This window comes from Rhea pennata, chromosome 1 (assembly GCF_028389875.1).
Source record: "Rhea pennata isolate bPtePen1 chromosome 1, bPtePen1.pri, whole genome shotgun sequence".
Taxonomy (NCBI): Eukaryota; Metazoa; Chordata; class Aves; order Rheiformes; family Rheidae; genus Rhea; species Rhea pennata.
In genome coordinates this window covers 204120801-204141923 of record NC_084663.1, presented here as the reverse complement: position 1 = coordinate 204141923, position 21123 = coordinate 204120801, and the positions used below count along the sequence as shown (strand labels likewise).

At 42.5% G+C, this 21123-nt stretch overlaps 1 protein-coding gene across 1 annotated transcript in view; it reads right to left on the bottom strand.

Moving 5' to 3' along the window:
• Positions 1–21123, bottom strand: part of MAML2 (mastermind like transcriptional coactivator 2) — a 227017-nt gene that overhangs the window by 70503 nt on the left and 135391 nt on the right. The window contains exon 2 of the mRNA XM_062567306.1: positions 4311–5762. Within this exon, the coding sequence (XP_062423290.1) occupies positions 4311–5762 (1452 nt within the window). The remainder of the gene's footprint in view (positions 1–4310; positions 5763–21123) is intronic.

Here is a 21123-nt window from a genome sequence, read left to right as displayed (position 1 = left end):
AGAGTTCAGTAGGGAGGAAGACTGGTTGGATTTTAAAGGAGTCTGTTAGGATCTGGTGAAGAAAATAAGGTATGCCCCAGTTAGGCAAGTAAGGGCAAAAGTGCCCCAAACTGCAAGTAATGCCACATTCTTGGATTCTTTAAAAAAAAAAAGGAAAAAGAGAGAGAGAGAGAGAGAGAAAAGAAAAAAGGAGAGAAGATGATCCCATTCTCAAACAGATTAGAAAAGAACAAAGACTAGCGAGGCCCTAAAAACTCTGCACAGGGAAACACAATTGTTGGTTGTCACTACCGAGTCTACAGAGGTGCTTTAGTAAAAGGGACCAATGGATGTTCATGCAAAGTGGGAGCTGAAGTTCTCATGGTTCCCTTCCCTTAGGCTTGTTCCCAAAGCTGAGACCAAATATGGCTCTTGTGGTCCACAGGCACATGCCTCTATGCGCTAGATATGGGGGCCTTGGCCCATTATGGTTCCTATTCTCATGAGCTCAGCCTTCTTTTCTCCCCTCCTTTGAGCGAATGAATTTGAACAAAAAAATGTGGAGAGAAAGTCAGCTTGAAACCTCTGAGTTTAATTTGGCATTAGGTCAAAAACAGAAGGGGATGAATAATATTTTATTTGGTAGATACTGGCGTTTCTTTTTTTGACTTCGCCTTGATAGAAGGTTAATGAATCATATTGAACAAGTCACATGGCTGATCAAAAACTTTAAAAATATGTGCAGAATTTCTTGTACTAGTCAAAACCACCAAGTTTTTGGTTCAAAAACCTTAAGTCTTACTCCAGAAGCATCTTTCATTGACTGTATTATGTTTCTTTGAGGAGAGAAAGTTAGACTTCAGACTTCTCCTCTCACATAGTCATAGATTTTCCCTACAGCAGCTCAGGTTCTGCATTACAAACCTCATTTAACCTGTGTAGAATTTGGAGGCTCTAATTATTTCATAAGCAAAGAGAATATTGAATTTTTAAGAGTTTTTCTCTGACTGTGCATATGTTGCATCCTGATAGACAATGGAAAGGTGAATCTTTCCCAGGTCAACGAAGAATAAAACCCAGAAGCAAACAAAACCTTAATTCAATTCAACCTTCTTCCAGGAAACCAAGATGATTTCCATCATTTTTATGACTTCTCCTTAGAGGCACAAGACATCTAATTAGCAAATCCCACTATGCACTCCCTCTGATTTGACACAAAGTGAATGTGACAGGCAGAGGAATTATAAGCTCTACATTTTCATTTAGCAATCCTGGGCTGATAAAGTCAAGTTCAAATGCTATCTTAAAGCTTGAGGAGTAAAAATCCTGAAAGTGAGCTGGTTCAGCTGAAAATGGGAACTCACAATGTTCAAATCAGTGCTATCAGCCCTTTATGAACATGCATTCACATTTCCAGCTACAAAACATTCCATCCAGTTCTCAGATGGTCCTTCTGGTCCAGACAAATCTAGGATCTGTGGAGGAGCTGAACAACACCCAGCAGAATCAAATCTGAATTCCTCATGAAGAAATAGGGCATGAGTAAAATAAATATTAATCATGAGGTTAATTAGTAAGTGTTGGTAATTAATCATGTATTACTGTTAATGATGTGTAGAACTCCTCAGAGGCAGGAGACTATCTTCTAGGAAAGAAGAGAGTGCAGGTTAAACAAGGTGATGTCCTCATTGCTAAAATTAGCAGGACTTGACCTACAAGCTTGCTTTGCCTTTTCTTGCCTTTATTGGAATGATGTTAAGAATCTCCTCTCACCGTAATTTAACATTTAGACTGGATCTCTGAGGAGGGGAGCTCTGTACCTGGGGCACTAATAAGCACCGGCTAATATCCCAATCATAGAGAAATGTAGCCAATACCTAGCTAGAACAGGATACCCCATTCAGCTGACTGCACTGACCAGTCTCCCTGATGGCCTCTCAGAATAGTGTAGGGTCTGAGCTCTTCCTCTCCACGCCCCAACTGTATTTCATCTGAGGTTCCTCAAAATTCTGATGGGATTTAATATAAAGCCACCAGGTAAGCCTTCTATCTGAGGTGACTAGTGTGGAGCAGAGCAGGTGGGACAGGGCTGATCTGCTCAATGAATAAATAGCTTACACATGATCATGTTGGAAGCAAGTGGGAAGTGAAGGGGTCAAAAGTTACAAGCCTGGCAAACTGTGGGATGAAATAAGAGAATTATCAGACTCTACTTCACAGATTTTAAGTATTGTTCCTGGATCTACAGAATACTACTGAGAGACCTGCCTGATTTCCTGAATTTTAGCAGAACTTTGGAACAACTGGTAAGGATCTTAAAAAATCCAGGTACCTCTCTAGAACATAGAAACAACAATGTTTTTGCTGCAAGATCTCCATAACCCATGTTTACAAGGCTTCTAAGCTTTGTGTCTATGCTGTGGGTCAGGATAGCCATATCCTGCTGACAAAACTGTGGGAAGTAGTGTGAGGTGATGGGAGACTGGAAAGCTACTTGCAGAAGTCAGTGATGATATGCAAAAGTCCCTCCTTTGTGTAATATCTGAAGCTTGGCACCTAGTAAAGTAGATTTAGGGAAAGTTTCCTAAGCCAAAAGATCTTGTGGCTGCACAGGTGAAAGATCCCACTACACTCATGACAAATCTTGCAAGTACTACTGTGGCCATGTAGCCAAGTACCATCTTGTTGGCTCACCTTCCCAAGTAGCAGTGCAAGAGGACATAGAGCAGAGAGCTAATACTCAAGCAGAATTGTTGTTAGTGTTTTTATTGCCTTCTAGAATGTGACCTTGCATATTTTTCAAAAAATAGTAGTTTGCAAAAGTCCTGCCTGTCTCTCCTGTGCTGACAGATTGCTGGAAGCTTCATCATGGCTGAATGAAGGAACTGCTAAAATACATCTGCCTGCCAGTCTATTAAGGGAATGGGGAAATGCTCCCAAAAAGACAACATAAAGTGGCGCAAGAATAGGGAGGAATAGCCAGCAAAGACCTCCTGTAAAACAACAACGCTGTGCTTGCTTCCCACAGCTGTTCATTCTCCAGCCTCTTCTAATAAAGCAATCCCTCCTCACCCGAAACCACCTAAATGTTTCACCTGGTGAAACCTCTTGCGAGGGAATTATTTGTTGGAGAGATTTATGATTAGTTAATCAGGGAATCTGAAAGAGTTAAAAGGAGAAAGGTGTCTATGCATATAACTATATTTACTTTAGGTTTTTAAAAACATTAGATTCTTTGCCCAATTTGGCTGAGCAACTCCAGTTCTGAATGATTCATTCACAATGTTACTTTTCAGTGGAAGATTTCAGGTTTCACTTTTCAGTAATTTGCTCTAGTTCTTTTTCATATAAAAGAAATTCAGGAACGATCTGTATACATATATTGCCATTCTGTACCCTCAAATGCCTTGAACCAGCCCCACCAAAACTTGTAAGAGCAGCTTAAACATCACAAGATCAACTATATCCTTTTCTTGTTTTTGAGCTTTTTTTTTTTTTTTTTTTTTTTTTTCTAGTTTCTGAGCTTCTTGGTTTCAACTTCAATTGGCAGGTCTGGGCACGCATGCAATACGAGCATAACTGAGCTACAACAACCATGTCAGAGCACCGTGTCTCAAGATGGAACAGTGGGAGCTGGTTATGTGATACATAATTGTAGATGCATCCGTGACAGCCTTCACCTTCATATCTAAGCATGTCTTTTATCCACAGAATATTCCCCGAAGTGTGATGGATGTTTATAAAGTTCACAGATAAGTCTTAGTTTTTCTTTGCCAAACAGATAACAAATGTATAAACAGTATTTTTGTCATGTCAGTCAAAAGATATCTAAAAACCTAATTTCCTAACCTTGCCTCCCTAAGGAAAATGATGACATAAAAATTAATTGTGTAAAATATATTATCTTAGATAACACAGGAATTTGCTAAAATTTTACCATTCGAAAGAGCCTAAAATTTTGTAAGCTAGAAAGTTTAGATAAGACTCCAAAATAATCTTATCTTTGTGCTATTATCTCACCTTTCTGGGAAGTATCTGCATAATATGTAGCGGTGGTATATTCATTCTATTGGTTTAAGAAAAAACAGTGTTGTGAACATGCCTTCCTTGAGATTCTTATCAATGTGCACCCCTGATACACCTGAATAAGCACTGAATATGCCATCATCAACTCTGATGAAGTACATTCTAAACATGGCATCACCAGTTCTGATGAAGTATATCCTGAGATGGTCGTTATTTGCCACAATTACACATTTCCTGGAGGAAAAGCATTTTCTTACTACCACACTGGCATGATTCAGTTACAAATGAGGAAGCACTTGTCTTACCTGTCTATGCTGCTGAGAGACTGGATACTGCAAACCTGAGATTTGCTGGCTTTGCTGCAGTTTCTGAAGCATTATTTTTTGCTGCATGGCTAGGGGTACATTGGGTGGCCTTTGAAGAGGCTGGTTCGGGAGAGGCTGAGCAGGTTGTGGCTGCGGCTGTTGTTGTGGCTGCGGCTGTGGCTGCTGCACGGGGGCTGAACTCTGGGCCTGCTGTGTGTAGTGCAGAAGGGTAGGCTTACTTTGGGAACCCAAAACTGAAGGCATCTGCTGGTTTGTTTGCTCTGAGTTAAAGTGAAATAAAGGCTTTGTGTTGCCATGATGCTGCTCTAGTGGTGGCTGAGTGCTGTTGATAAAGTTTCTGTTGAGGTCCTGAGGCTTCTGTTGCATGATTATGTCCATGGGATTGCTCTGGGGAGTCGTTGGTTTAAAAACATAATTGTTCATCCCTTTTGACTGATTTCCATTCACTGGTACCCCAAGAATTGCTGAGTTTTGTGGGCTGAACTGCTGCTGACGAAAGGAAGGACTGGGGATTTTCTCCTGCACAAAGGGTCCAGGGGAAGGTCCAGATGGAGACAAGGTGGACCAGTTGGCTGTCTGGTTCTGCTGCTGCTGTTGCTGCTGAATCAAGGCATGCTGCTGCCGATTGGCTGCTATCTGTTTGAGCTGCTGTGCATGAGACACCTCCTGCCAGTTAGGCAATGGTCGACTGGACACAGAAGAAACCTGCGATACTTGTGTTTGAGGCACCGAAGGGATAGGTGAAGAGGTGGACATGGCAGCAGTGGCCATAGTAAAAGTTGGACCTGTAGAAGAAGGCCTCATTTGTGGGGAGCCCACAGGAGCCTGATTCATGCCTGCTGCATATTCACTCTTTATCACCATCTTCTCCATCTGCAGAGATCTCACAGGGCCCCTCTGGCTCTGCTGCCCAAGGTCAATGTTGAATGGCTCGTCTTGTTTTATGGTGGCATTTATCATATTTTCTAGCTCAAGATCACTCATTGGTGGCACCGATATGTTAGTCAGTTCATTAAATAGTTCCTGAAGCTCTGGATCCATCATTTGTTCCCCTGAGTCTTCCCCATATCTGTTAGGGAACATGTTCTCATGGGACATCTGACCATCTAAATGTTTGCTGCAGGACATTGTTTCTCCTGGTTCTTTCTTTACCTCTTTCAAAGTCATATTAAACATACCATTCCCACTAGGATGTGTATTGTTTGCTAGGTTGCTAGCCTTTCTTTGTGATCCTTGCCCCATAGGCATAGGTCCTGACATTGACTGGCTTTGGCAATTGTTAACATGATGTCCACCTTGTCCCATTGAGAGATTATCACCCACTCTTATCCTCTTAACGTCAAGGAAAGAGCTCTCTGAAACACCATTGGGCCTCTTGTTGTTGGCAGGTGACAGATTTACCACCAACTTTCTCTTCAAGGACCCTTGGAGCTGAAAGAAGCAGAGGAGAAAAATCATTAGATGACACTGAAAAGCCAATCCATTTGATACTTATGGAAGGAGCTTGCAAGTTAATAGGCAAGTGAGCATTGCCCAGTACAGAAAGCTACATGGGGCAGAACAAGTCAGTAAAGCTAGTGTCAATGGAACAGAACAAAAACTGTAATGTGACATGTTGTAATGAGACATGTCCCCACCACCATCATGACTGTCCTTATGGCCACAGGGCAGCACATTCCAGCACTTTTTGGGCACCACTGACTACTATTGATCACAGATCACAGGTGCCTTTTCCTCTGAACTTGCAGGTGGAGGGAGATAGCTGGCAAAACCTAGGACATATCTGCCCCCAGTTTTGCTCTCATCTAACTGCACCAGACATAGATCTAAAGTATTTTCAAGACATCAAAGACTAATGCAATCATGAAGTCTGCCATTGTGCCTATCAGTGCCATAAGATTTAACTTCAGTGATTCTAGTATATGATCCAAAAGACAATTTTTGACTGTTGTAGAGTCCAAGTATGTAAGAGAAATTGCAAAGATATACATGAGGTCTAGGTATGCTGATCTCACACAGTTTTATGCTGGCTGGAGATCAGTAAAATTATGTTCAAATCTTCAAATGAATCCACTGGAGCCATGTCAGCTGATATCAGCCAAGGGTCCAATCCATGATGGACTGCTGGATTATTTTCCAACTACTTCTATTAATACATTAAGCCCTAATTGTTTTTATTCTGAAGCATCTGCTATAAAACATACAGTATATGCAGCACTGCCCTGAGAAATGTAACTCTATTTCCTTTTCCCTGAATATTTACGGGATACTGTCATCTGCTCGCAAGTCCTGTGGGCCTACTCAGGGAAAATAGGTTCATAGCCCTGTCCACCTGATATATACTCATTTGCTGCAGTTAGACATACAGACTTCTTTCTGTGCATGTAAAACAAAGGTATAGTTCCAGGAGCTGAAAAATTTGGATTCCATGCATATACCCTCCAACAGTTGCTTTGAATTTCAAAAGCACAGTTCATAAAAGATCACTTTAAAACAAACACACCTGTCATATCTTTAGTCCTCTACATTAAAGGCTTATACCCCAAACTGGACATAGCAAAGACACGTGTATGCAGGTCTAGCTAAACACACACACACACAGTTGCTCTTTCAGCTGCATAAAACGCAGTGAGCAATGTCAGGAAACTCAGCAGGGAAATCCTGCTCCTCTTCTGCCTTTTATTCACTTGTGTAGCAGTACCCTGACCTAGGAGACCACAGGACAGTACCACCTGATAATACCTGGGTATTTTACTGAGAAAACAGTGCCCATTACAACTATGATATCTTGTGAAACTGTAACTGGGCAGAGGAAATGTTAAAGAATACTGGGTTTCATGTTATGTGAGGAAGGATGATTTATGAGATCCCCAAATCATCTTATTATATTGTGGTATTTCATGCACAGGAGTCCATGGGCACCTAATCCTCTATTTTGGCCCATGTTCTTCAGGCATGCCTATAGGTGAGAGCTCTTCCAGGATAACTCCACGTGTAAACAGTTTTATCTGAGAGTGAATACCTGCGAGTTGCTTGGGAAGGGCTTGATCAGCAAATATGTATTTCCTTAGTCCACAGCTATCCTTTCATTGCATCAGTAGATCACTGAGTGTGCCCTTCAGAGCAAAAGCTTATCATTTTTCTGAGACAGAAAAATGCATAACTCAAGTTCAATTTCCAGAGTAGCTTTCAAATCATAGATTCATGTTTTCATTCTAAATGACAGACATGTTGGTGCCTATTTGTAGAAGTCCATAGACCCTGTGCCTTCAAGAGTGACTGTTATTAGCTATACCAAGGGCAACGTTTTTAGGTGCTTGTGTACAAACTGCATGGACTGTCTTTTGGTTAACATGTTCCTTCTGACACATGAGTCACTGTACTTTCCTCTGTAAAAAAACAGTAAGCTGCACTTCCTTTTACCATCATCTTTGCTATCACTGTATTTATTAGAAATCATTCTCATGCCCTCAAATTCATCTTCCTGGGAGATGAGGAAGTCCCCAAGTCATCAGAATACATGACTTGGCAGCATATTTTGCTTGCAGATGTGCTGCTGACAGCAAAGCTGAACAGGTAATGAATAATATATCCTCTGCATGTATGTGTTCTGTGTGGTTAATATGCCTTTCTGAGATAATTTTGCTTTTGCTTGACATTTTGAATCAGAGGGAGCTGTTTAAAGTGTCTTCACATTTTCAAAGCGTCTGCACTACGCTTTCTAATGCAATTAAAAATGCAGGTATCACACAACACTGTGCATAGCAGCTATTTTTCTTCTGCATTCGAACTAACTGCTAGCAGAGATGGATGAGGTGCAAAGTGGTTTGCCCAATGTCACGCACAAATCAGCAGCAGAACCAGTGAGAGTACAAAGATCTCCCAACCTTCTCTTGACTAAGCACTCCGTCCCTCATCACCCTCTGATGCCAGCACTGGGTGTAGAGCATGGAGTGAAGGACTCAGGCAGATGCTGCATTTCACTACTTGTGCTCTGCTAAAACGTTCACCAAAAAGAGCACTATGAAATTATAAAGAAGTAACAAATGCTGGCTTTCTGCATTGCTCCAAATCTTGCAAACACTGACTCTCAGGGTCCTTGAATCCTACCAACACCTTGGTCAGTAGATATCCCAATCTTAAAGAAAATTATGCAGAGAGTGGGGCTGTAAAGGTTCAGGAGCCTCTTGGAGGACTTCATGGAGGCTGTTGGAAAGGCCCTTTTTTCTCTGCTAGTCTCATAGCCTGTCTAGGCAGGGACAGAGAGGGGAGCAAGGGCATGGGAAGGATGTGAGCTACCCACAGAGATGAAGCCTCCTCTCCCTGCCTATGCCGAGACGGTAGCAAATGTGTGGCAGGGTGGTTGGTGGTGGATCGGTCTGTGTTTGTTCCAGCGAAACAGGTAGCACCCACCATAAGGCTGTCTGTCTTGCTATTTTATCTAAAACCTGCCTCTACAAGGCACTGACATCTGTGTAGTGCACCCATTTTGTCTTCAGGAGGGAACCAATCAGGGTTCAATCACTCAAATCTTTGCAATTTTCCAGTACATTTTTCAACTGCTGATAACATTTTCAGCAGCCAAAGCCCTTTTCTCCAAGCAAAGCACAGACTCTTCAGAGGGGAAAAAAAGAGCTTGCTAGATTTCAAGCTCTATGTCTTCCAATTTGCAAGTCAGAATTGATTTGGGTCAGTAAATGTAAACCAAAAGTTCCTATGCACATTACATGCAGGCACATTCCTCAGATAAATGGGCTTGTGATTACACATCTCAAACCACTTGAGCTGTGTAATACTGAAAGACTCTGTGATGGGAAACATGTAACATGACAGTAACCAGGAGAGGAAGAAGTCCTCCATGCACAGCTCTGGCCCGCAGGAGGTGGGCAGGACTTTATGAACCATCAAAGAATATATACTTTTCCTGGCAGCCTGCATCACTGCAAGACCTTTTGATAAACAGGCTCCAGTGAGTCAACAGGCATTCACACTCTTACAGAGAAGAAGTGCTGGCTGCATTGGTTTTCTGAAGTTAATCTCAACTATGCTATCTAAAGCTCTAGAGGTCCCAGTTGTAGGACATTGCAGTGCTGTTATTGCACAAACTGCTCCGGGGTGTTATCAACTGAGAGCAATACTCTAGAGATGACTGGTTTAAATGGCACAGTGTGATAAGTCCTGTGCCGAAGGACAATTAACTCCTATTTAAGACTTATACTGAATCTTAAAAGGGATTTAAGAGAGGCAGCCTCTTCTCTAATGCTCTCTGACACCAATCCAAATCAGCAGGAGTTCCACCAAGCTAATAACCTGGGCTCATCAAAACCTGTTATGAAATCATTTCTCTTTTTTGGCAAAACCATAGCTCATTTACTCTTTTTGGTCAAAACCTTTTTTACTATATGTAAAAATAGATGATTTTGCTGAGAATTAATTATTTTTTCTTGGTTCAAAAGCTCTTTTAGAAAATGGAAACAAACCAACATTTTTTGCTGCAAGAGCACAATTTGTCAATGAGAAATTTAGGATTCCCCTCCCACACACATATCCAAATTTTAAAATATTTTTATCACTTCTTTGACCTAGTTCAAACAATAGCCTTTACTGATTTCCACAGGCACTGTCCAATATGGCCAAGAAAAGAATTTGGCTGCAACAAGGGGAAATGGTAAGGATTATTTCATTTCACTTTCATTGAAAATCTTATTTTTAGAGTGCTGCTTCTGTGGGGCTTCATCTAGAATGTGCTCTATTTCTTCTTTTAAAGTTCTAGGTTAACAACCCAGCAGTCTTGAGTTTTACAGCTCATTGGACAGGTAAAACGTGCCTGTCCCGCTGACTTAACCAACATATCTCCATAGTGCCTGGATATCTCTACAGGAATTCATTTCCTGGTGTAACCAATCCTTGACCTTGTAGAGCAATGTTAACAACATCTGTGATTGTCTTCTCCAAATGTTTACAGCTAGCGACTTAACGCTGGACTGAAACAACAATTTACTTGTTGCAAACTGCAGAGCAAATATCAGAGTGCGAGAATTTTAAGTCTCCACTAATCCGCATTAGCTGAAGATGTAAAAGGAGGATCTCCTACAGCCTTTGTTTGCCCATCGCTCACATTTTCATACTGTGGTTTGCAGCGGCCTCAGCAGCTACAGTAGAACAATGGGAACAAAAATGTGCAACTTCCTACTAACTTAAAACCAAAGTGATTATCATAGTTTGCTTGTGAAGCGGGCAACGTGGCAGCATTAGCAATTCATGTGGAGTAACACCTCTGATGTTAAAAAGAAAAAAGAGCTTGGATTTTATGTTTTTAATATAAAAGCAGCAGTCAAATCCAGTTTAAAAGGTCCCTTTTGGACTTCCTAGACTTTCTCACAATGTGTGCTGATTGTATCTATGGCTGCACTGTAAACAAAATCCTTCATGTGTCTAGGGAGGGGAAGGGGTAAAGGAATTACATGAAAAATACAGAAAATATGCAAACAATGAAAGTTGCAAAAAAAAAAAATCATTCCAAAGGAGGAAAACATGCTGAATGTTGCCTCTTTTTATGCTGTGAAAGAACCTTTGAAGGCCAGACCTGGAGCAAAGCCCCCTCCTTACAGGCATGGCACGCCTCGCCTGAGGTGCACCCAAGGAGAGACCCAAAGGCAGTAGGGCCTGATCCTGAACAACGGCAGCTCTCGTTTTTCAAACAGTGGTTTCCACTGCTTGCTGTCCACTTCCTGCTATGCCACCTCCTCCAGGGCTGGGAGCCGAACTGGGCCTGGGGGCAGCTCTCCGCATGGGTATGGGGCTAACTCGAGGGTCCTTGTGCACAGCCTTGCCTCTGAGCCATGCAAGGGAGGATGAGACATCTCTCTCTTTTTATTTCTTACCCATGGGCCCCCGGGAGGCTGCCCTGCATTTGCACCTCCAGTGTGTCAGATGTCATAGGTGTGTCACAAGCAAAGGGATGTCAAGATGAGGGGCCTTCTGAATTTTTCTGGAGGCCCAGCCTCCAAGCTAGAGGTGAAACAAGGCTCCCTGACAACTCACCACCACGGCGCCTACTCAGAAATTTGAGGAGTCATGGTCTAAAAACCCAGACCTGATGCTTCACCTCTCTTAAATCTGAGATTGCATGCACATCCTCACAGGTCATTTCTTACTACAGATGTGCTTGTTTAGAAACAGGCAAAAGATCTTCCCACCACCACTCATTCTATACAGCTACCGAAGTCATCCGCCTGCTTTAACAGTTCTTGCTCTTCCCCATCTGCAGGGCACAGCCGCGTGAGTTTGAGCTATGGGAGCAGCTGGTTTGCTCTCATGTCTCTTCTGAAGATTTAATTAGCATACTCTTATTCTGAGTAAGGGAAGCCCAGCCTGGCTGCTGGGTGTTTTTGCTGCACAGAAAGCAAAGCCAAGGGTATTTATTTTTAATCTTTTGTCTCAATTTTCAACTTCCACCTGACACAGCTGAAAATGCAAGTGTGACACTTGTCTTTCAGCACTGGAAGTTCAGAAAGTCCAATCTGCTGGAAGAAGCTGATCTTGGAACTAATATTAATTTTTCATACAAGACTGAAGCCCAGGGCATAGCAAGCAACGGAGAGGAGCACAGAGAGTTGGTAAGTCCATGCAGTACTGTACAGCCTCACGCTGTGGTCAAAGCAGACCTTCTGTGTTTGCAAGAGTTATGCAAGAGTAGGAAATGCTCTCCCTGCCCCAGACTGTTTGCACAGAGTCAGCTTCAGGTGTCTCTTCTCTGTGGTCCTAAATGCCGCCTGTTCATAGACCCATGTGGAGCCAGCCTGACTTGGGGCCAGCAATGTGCCCACAGCCTGGGGGGACAATGTCTCGCCAACAGCTGAGAGGAGGAGCAGGTGCCTTCAGCCACTCTGCAAGCTCTCCTGGACAGCTCTCCCTCCTCTCAGCTAACCCCTTCCTCGCTAAGACCCCTCCGGTATTCAGAGCAAGATATGCTGCCGTTCGGTTTTCGTTCTGCGCAGCGCAAACCTTCCCACCTCCCATCTCTGTTTTCCTGGTAGTTGAAGCTTTGGGGCACAGACTCAGCATCTCTATAGGGTGTCTTGTACTGGAGTCCTAGCTCTGGTTTCTCCATAAGCATAAACACCGCTGTCAATAATAATTGTGACTGAGAGGTAATATAAGTTTTTTTCCCCTGTTTACTGTAATAAGTGCCACAAAATCTGAAACTGTAGTAGCAAATAAAGATGTTTCTTGGCTGACAAGTATCCACTTAATTCTCATTAGCAGGGGAACAAGGCTGGAATAGTAATCAGTATGTTAGAAATCCCACAATTTACCTTCGCTTATGGAAAAATAACATATCTTGCCAACTGAACAGACCAACCTAAAAATGTATCTATATTATTCACAGTGTACTGCCTAGAAATATAACATCAGGGCTTTGGTCCAAGTTGCTGAAGCACAATAATTATATTTTTTTATGCAGATTTTACATCTGATGGATTACAAAATATCATGTCTAGCCATAGTCTTTTAGAAGAATAGGAACACAGAGAAACAATAGCACTTTAACTAGGTCAAGATTGCTAATCAGAATGTAGCAGTCATTACCGTGTGCAAAACAAATAGGCATGAAAGATCTCTATTTCTTATCCCGCAAGCTGTGCATTTGTCTTCTAGAGAAGTGTCTTTTCTTTTTTTTCTAGTTCCTTTTCAACCATGAATAAATTAACAATCACTTTATGTGAAAACTACAGAAATTTATGTCAACGTTTATTACCATGAAATGTGGAACAAAGCATAATGCAACCTGAGCTCTGGGAAATGCGACTGCTTAACTGATCCTATCCTGATGAGAAGGAAATATCAAATGCATTATAAATGTTGACAGGATGATCAGGCATGTAAAAGAGGTCATCCAGCACCACCCTCCATGTTGTTTACCAGTTTCATAAGTCAGCTTAAAGTATTAAAAACACATACTGTCTTGCGCAGGAAGCTCCTAATCCGTAAAAATGTGGCTGCTGTTATGTGCCTTTTAGAGATCAATGGCACAGCAGATTTCACCTAAGGAAAGACTGCTGAGTGCAGTCTGGTTCTAGTTGTCTACCCAGCATCCCTTCTGAACTGGCTGTGCAAAGATTTTTGTAGCTTCCACAACATCCATGCCCACATGTGGGTTTTTATTACCTATCTAAGCACCCATCTCCTCTGCACCACTAAGTTTCAAATGTTCAGTCAACAGAGTAAGACAGCAGACATCCAGCCAGCCTCGGAAAACAAGGAAATATTTAGACTGTTTTGCTCTTCCTGCAAATCAACATGCGTCACACAGGACACTAATGCCAACTGTTTGGCCTTGAGGTCTTCTGCAGGGTAAGTTACAGTTCACAGGAGATACAGTCATCGTTTGTCAATTGGAAAAAATATATATCCCTTCAGCATATAACTTAGTCATGCTTTCAGTATCAAACAGGCTCTACTAGACAGGTCAAGGCAGGCCAGCTTGAAGAAGAAGTGCCTTCCATCACTGCTTGGACTAAGGCTACTAAAGAGCTACAACATAAAAGGTTTCTTGTTAGGAGGAGGGACTCCTGATCCTTTTCCAAAAGCTCCAATGAAAAAGTGAAATCTAGGACCAAGCCCAGGCCGGTGGTAAAGACTGTATCTAGTGAGGAACTCAAGCGAGCTGCAATCACATGTCTGATGGCTCAGTTAGACCCCCCCACGGTCCGGTCCGGTCCTCTGCCTCTCCTCAGCATGCACATTTACCCTATCAAGAAGGCTGTAAACAGTACTTAGCCATTTTCAAAACCTTGAGCTTAAGGCTGCAGTAACAGGATCAGTCAAATGCCCCTAAGCAAGGGCTTGACCTGCAGCAGAACAGACAAAAATGTTACTTGATTTCGGAGACAGACAAAAGTGATTTAAGAGTGTAAAAGATTTTCCTATGAAGAGGGCAGACAATAGAAGGGACAAATAAAACAGAAAATTATAAAAGTAAATCTAGAGAATAAACCCCAGGAACTTCTCTTTGTCTCCTAACTTCAGATCAAGACAGTATTTAATAAATTTGAATGGCAGTAAATTCAATCCCAATCAAAGGAAAACCTTTTTCTTTCAACACCAGTAGAGTCTGTGGAACTATATGGCAGAGATCCAGAGCTCAGCAAGATTCAAAGAGGAACTGGACATTTGTTTGGAAATGGGAAGATGCAGACTTATGATAGGTGATGATAACAAAAATATTTAGAAGGGGATGTGAACTGTTAAACATCCAGGTTCAAATTAGTCTAAAGTTAATAAGGTTTGGCTTAAGAAAGATGGTGGCTAGGGAAGGAAGAGGCAAGGAGACAAAGAAGGTGGCTGTTATTTGCAGACCTGTCGAGGTGACTGTGCATCTTCCCCTGAAATATTTGTCATTGCTACTGATGAGGTGCTGCAAGGGATTAGAACAGGCCCTGTTTTGCAACTCCTGTGATCTCCATACTTTGGAAGTCTGGAAAAAAATTATAAAAATGGAAGTCATTTCACCTGTATCTAAATATTTTACTACTATTGCACTCCTGAATTTCAGTTTTAGCCTAAAAACACAACTAGAGTGACAAAATAGTAATGAATCATAAAACGGAGTTTGAGACAGTGAGAGATCATTAGTAGGTTATGGGAACCCTGAGTGCCTTATTCTCTTGAACATGTTGTCATTCAGTGGATTTGCCATCAGCTGACCTTTCTTTGAGTAGCATCTTGATAATATTTATGAGAACTTTGAATGGGAAAGAACAGAAAAACAAGAAAATGGCCAGAGAATGTGAATAGAAATATTTGGAAACAAATAACCACTTAGTAAGGAATGATCCAGGAGCTGAAAAAGGTCAGTGTGGACAGAGGGGACCAGAAGTCAGGGGTAAAAAAAAGACACTTACTTAAAACAAAACAAAACAAGACAAAGTAAAATGAAAGCAAACAAACAAAAAAACCCCAAAGCTTCAGGTACCGGAAAGCATCACAGGGTGATACTTAAAAGGAGAGTGAGAAGTGACAAGAGGAGTGAAGATGAGGAGTGAAAGATATTTGCACAAGTAGACTCATCAAATGAGTGGAGAGGGCTTTGAAGAAAGCAAAAACAAGTTTTCTGCCTTTCATTTTCTCTCAGATTTGGAAAGAAAACATTTAATAGCACACAACATTAGCAAAAGCTTGGCTTTTGCAAAGCGTTTTTTGCTTTGACAAAAGCAAGGATTCTTGACCTCTGGAGAAAGGAAAAGACCAGTGGGGTGAGAAATTAATTCTCCCTGACAGATGTAAGCCCAGGGGCTTTTTATATACAAAGCCCTGTGGACATTATCAGGCATTTCACAGAGATGCTGCTGGAATAGGGTTTGTGCATCTCTAGAACTGAGCACTCTGTACCAGATGCTATCATTAAATTATTTGAAATATAATACTAAAGAGTGTTACATTGGTCACTGGATAGGTAGGAAAATTACGTGAAAACTGTATGTGGTACAGGGAGGGGAAAAGACAAGGAAAGAGAACATGAGAGCTGTGTCTTTGCCTGTCTGCAGGAGACAGCTGGAGTAACAGTGCCCTGAGCACCTTCAGATGGCCTGAGGAGAGGTACGGGAAGGAGACAACGGCAAGGCCTGACTAGCAAACTTCCCCCCTGATGAGGTGATGGAGCTTGCACACTGCAGCCTTTCAGCTTCTTTGGAGGAGGAAACGTTCGTCCTGCCCATCTGAGGCAAAACCCTGCTGTGGAGCCCACACTGTGGTTTGTGGCTCCAAGCAGCAATGCTAGTGACTTAAGGCTGTCAGTGTGATCGCCTGCTGCCGAGGTTGTGTCTCCGCAGCCTTTTGGTCTCCTAGGAGCCTTCCCGCTGAAAGCCCTTATCCTAACTATAGCTTTCTTCAAGGGGATCATTGGTCTCAGACTCATCACCGAGTCCCATCGAGAAACAGTGGGACACTAAGCAGATGAGCTAGATGCTTCGGGTAGTTCTGGACAGAGGCCTACCCCCAGTCAGCTGTGTATTACCTCTACGGGTAAACCGCAGGGGACACGAGAACACTTTCGGGTATTTTTAGGTAGTATGATAGTTTTCAGGGAATGGAACAGAAATGGATTTATCACACTTGATGTTTTCTATGTACATAATTTCATAAATGCATTAAACATATGTGGGTTAGATCCTTGCAAATAAGAACACCACTGAAAAATGAGCATTTTTAGGCCTCTAAAACATAACACCCATTCTCAGTCATTTTTTTCCTCCACAGCAGGCCTCTTAAGGCCCATATATATAGTGAATTGTTCTCTCTGGCTTTGAAATTTCAAAGTGAAAAAATCCCCCGTTCAGCAGTGGCTGAGTGGAATAGCATCTCCTTCCTGACACAGCACGCTGTGACAAAGCAGCGCACTGCTGCAAGAGTTGGCACAGGTACCACAACAGTCACAAGCAGCAGCGTTCCTTTGGCTGCACAGTAAAAATGGCTCAGTTGAGTCATTTTCCTCTCATGTCCTCTAAGGGGTCCCTTGACTACACTAGAGCTTTGTTGTTGCATCACTGTTTTAGCCTACACCTTCATGATGCAGCAAAGGCAGGCAGAAGCAGATCTGCTCAGCTGCTCTGCGGATGTCAGTAAGTGGAGTCCAAGCCCCTGGAAAGAATCCCCACTAAGAGCTGTGCCGTGGAAACCCTTTGCATTCATACAGCTATACAGCTGAGTCTTCTAAATTCCATCTCTGTAGACCACTAATACTGTAAAAAGAGAGTTCATTTGCTTCTTGTCCGTTTTCTACATTACTCATAGAAAGAAAAGTATTATGGCAAGGTCCTTAGCACAGAGTTCCTTAGAAGACCTTTAAAATCATAAAATGATGTAGATGTGAAGGAACCTCAGGACATCACATGGTCCAAGCCCTGCTAAAAGCAAAGATAGATTCAAAGTTACATCAGGTTGTGGTTGTTCAGAGCCTTGTTCAGGCAAGTTTTGAATACCTCTATGGATGAACACTTCACAACTTCTCTGTTGGGACCCTGTTCTAATTTTTGATGACTCCCATTTTTTTCCTTATGTCTAGTTGGCAACTTGTGCTCATTGCATCTCATGCTTTTGCTGGGCCACCTCTAAGGCAAACCTGTAGGTTGTCTGGCGATATTTAACTGGGAAGCTTTGAATGTAGTGTGAATGGAGCAAATGGTTAAATTTGACTTGCCTCCAGATTGCACATAGTGAGGGGAGTGGAAGAGATGAAAAGCATAAATGACAATGTGCATGAGAAATGCCAATCTCCCTTTTTATGCAGATTGCTTCAGGGAAAGCATCAGATCAGTAGCTCTAACTGATATAAACAATCAAAGAGTTGACGAAGCAAATCAATTTTGCATCAGATGGAGCGTGTTCACTAAATGATATCTTTCCTTAAGCCTGTTCCAAAGTCCATTGACATATATCCAAATCTTTAAATGGACTTCATAGAATCATAGAATTGGAAGGGACCTCTGGAGATCATCTAGTCCAACTCTCAGCATAGCCCATACGGGGATTGAACCCACGAGCTTGGCGTTAGCAGCACCATGCTCTAACCAACCGAGCTAAACCTGCCCCCCTTCTCCCCTTGATTATAAGGTTCCGTGACAACGACTTTATCTCTATTTATTTTTCTGAAAAATACTCTTCACACATTTAGACACTGTCAAACACATTAACAACGAGCCTTGTTTTCCAGCCAAATTCTAAAAGACATCGATGCATGCTCAGCACCTCTGAAAAGCAGACATTTATATAGGTGTTGAAATATGGAACGCAATACATTTTAGAAAGTATAAGACCGAATAAAAAGTAATTTTTCATTTTAATAATTAATGTTAAACCTTTCACCTTTACAGTGTTAGTTAATGGTGACTAGAAATCATTACAGTTGAAGGGCTGCACAACAAACTGTTGTATACGAAACTGGAGTTAGAAGACATGTTCCTAGTGAACAAATGACTACATCATTCTTGCTGCTAATTAGTTCCTTCCCTCCTTTGTATGCTCCCCTTTCTTTCATAAGCCTTGACGAGGAAGCTCTGGGTCAAATGTGCTCAGAAGGCACTCACCAACTTCCCCCTCACAGACAGACGGATCAAAAAGTCAGGGCTATCACAGCACAGTCGTGAAACTTTGCTTGCACGTTACTTGGACTAGACCTGCTCCGGGAGCTACATGTTTATTTCCATTCATTGTGTAGGAATGAGCATTTTGTAGCCTTTTAATGCAGCTGCAAAAATTCTAAGAAATCTCTATCTAGAAAAGGAAAAAAAAATCTTATTTTGCACACAGAGTTAGCTGCACTGTGGCCAGTGCTCAGGGAAAGCCTTTGGAAAGGCAGGCCATGAAGTTTTGCTTGGGATGTTGACTAAATCTGAGTAGATAGTCTCCAGGGCAGTTACTGCTCTGGCAGGCACGGATGAGTTAAGTCTTTAGGGCTCATCAATCAGGCACCTTTCACAAACACTTTGAAAAACAGAGGTGGGAAAGAGCTTTGCCACTCTCCCTAAGTGGAATTCAAATTCCAGAGACCCCGTATATACTAATATTTGCCTGCATAAATGTTCTTCTCTGTGAATCTGTACTGGCGCCCAGTGCATAGTGAGCCAAATTTTCTGTTGCTGTAAACTGATGTAGCTACCCTGACCTGTATCAATGTGCTATTATGAACCAGCCCTGAAGCCTGAAGTCTGGATTATGAAGCAGCACTTACTGGAAGGGTGGATTCCAGCAGGAACTTTTGTTGGATGGCTTATTGCAACAGACTCCGTACTTCTTTTTAAAGTGCCTCTAGTGCCGCAGTCTTTTACTAAGAGAATACAACGGAGCTGGCAGGAAAGCAACAGCTCTTCACCATCTCAGAAGAGGGGAAGAAAAAAAGAAAAAAAAAACATTCCTCAGGCACAAGGCACGGTTAGGTGGCTGGGACACTGAATTAACAAGGGCTGACTTTTCCCTCCCTCTGTTTTCAAAGATAGCAAGTAACAAAATCTGGCAGGCTGAAAAGCCCCTACTCTGCAGAGAGAGACAAAGAGGCAGGGCTGAAATTCATCGTGTCAGTTTAAAAAGGCCGAGTTTTGCATTTACACAATATGCCCATTCTTGTTCTCCTTGACTCATGGAAAAATATTGAACATCAGACAAGAATGTAGGAATGTGTCTGCTGTCTGATCTCCACAAAAATCTAAACGCAGCTTGCATTCACGTAAGAAGTAAAGAGTGGCTGTCCAGGCTCCCTCCGTGCATTAAGAAAATAGCAGCAGTGATAACAATATCATTATAACAACACCAGTAATAAATTTTTTCAAGCTGGATGCATAATTAGTACAAACGCAGAACGAACCCAGGCTCTTCTAGCCCTTATTCCCAAACACGGCTCAGCAGAGCTTTTTAGACCATTTTCTGGTTGCCTGTTCCAGGCGTCGCACAGGCTGCTCTCTACCAACAGCAGCAGAAGCCACAGTCTGTTTTCCTGGATAGCAGAGGTTAAAGCTTTTTATTGCTTTTCTGACTTTAGATGCCATAATGGTTGCTATGCCTATGCTACCATCTAGGGCAGACAGCCTGCATGTCTGCCAGCTGTCAGGCAGCTTATTCATTATCCCGTTGCCTTTTGCCTACTTTTTACAGAAGAAATTCCCTCGACTTGGGTCCATTTGCTAGAGTTCCCTGGTTCCTGCCTGTGTTTCTCCTTTATTTTTAAACACAGCCTGACTTCAGACCAGGGGTATGGGACTGTGTTACCAGGAGGCATGACATCTGCCTGTGCACCATTGCACCGAGGCTCGGATGCTGCATGTGTCACTGCAGGATACTGTGCCTGCCACCATGCTTTTCCCAACATACTTCTTTGCTTTGGTTACTAAAAACCACCATCTACATGGAAACAAAGACATTGTTCATTAGCATGAGCTCAGGATCCTCCCAAGGATCCCAATTGCTGACTGGAGAAAGAGGCAAGCAATGGGGGTCACCATGGCTCACATTGCTGGACTTCTCCAAGACTTATCACACTCTCCTCCTGCCTGTCCCACAGCAAAGTAGTGGCACTAGGTTCACCTACACCACCTCTTTCATCTTGTTCTTTTTCTCATTCCTCCAAGGGGCTTAGTCTGTGTCATAGGGTTCTAGGTTGTGAGAGGATTTTGGTAGATGTCATGCTGGACCACTCCTGAACCAGCTGTTTTTGGAAATCCTCCCCCCCCCCCCCCCCCCCCCCCGGTGCCTGTCTGCATTTTTAGGCACTAGCATATTTATAGAACATTTGCAATCTCAACACTGTGGTGCTTCACAAGTGGTAAAGCCTGCGTAGCAAGTAGGGACTATGCAAGAACACAGAATGGGCAGATCCTCAGACCGTAACGTCTAGGCCCCTGCTATCCCAGGCGGTACGTCATATCACACAGCCTAAACTAGTCATGTTGCCATTTAAGAGGTCCTTTGAAATCTGAGTAAAGACATTGTTGATACCTGCTGGTGGTCCCCAGTACATTAGTGATCGGAAACCTGCAGACCAGCATACTTTCTGACCCAAGGCATGAAATAGTGACTAATAGGAGGTTGAAGGAGAATCAACAGCTCTGCCAGACTTTGTGGTAGGGGTAAAATATGTCACTCAGTTGCATGAGGCTTGACAGACTGGTGTGTTTGTTTATTTCACTTTTCTTCTGGGTGTGACCCAGTTCCTGGCCTCACTTCCCACGCTGTGATGAACTTCCTGAAATTGCACTTTAAACCCTGAACCAAAGGGATCAGCCCCACAGTAAACAGTCAC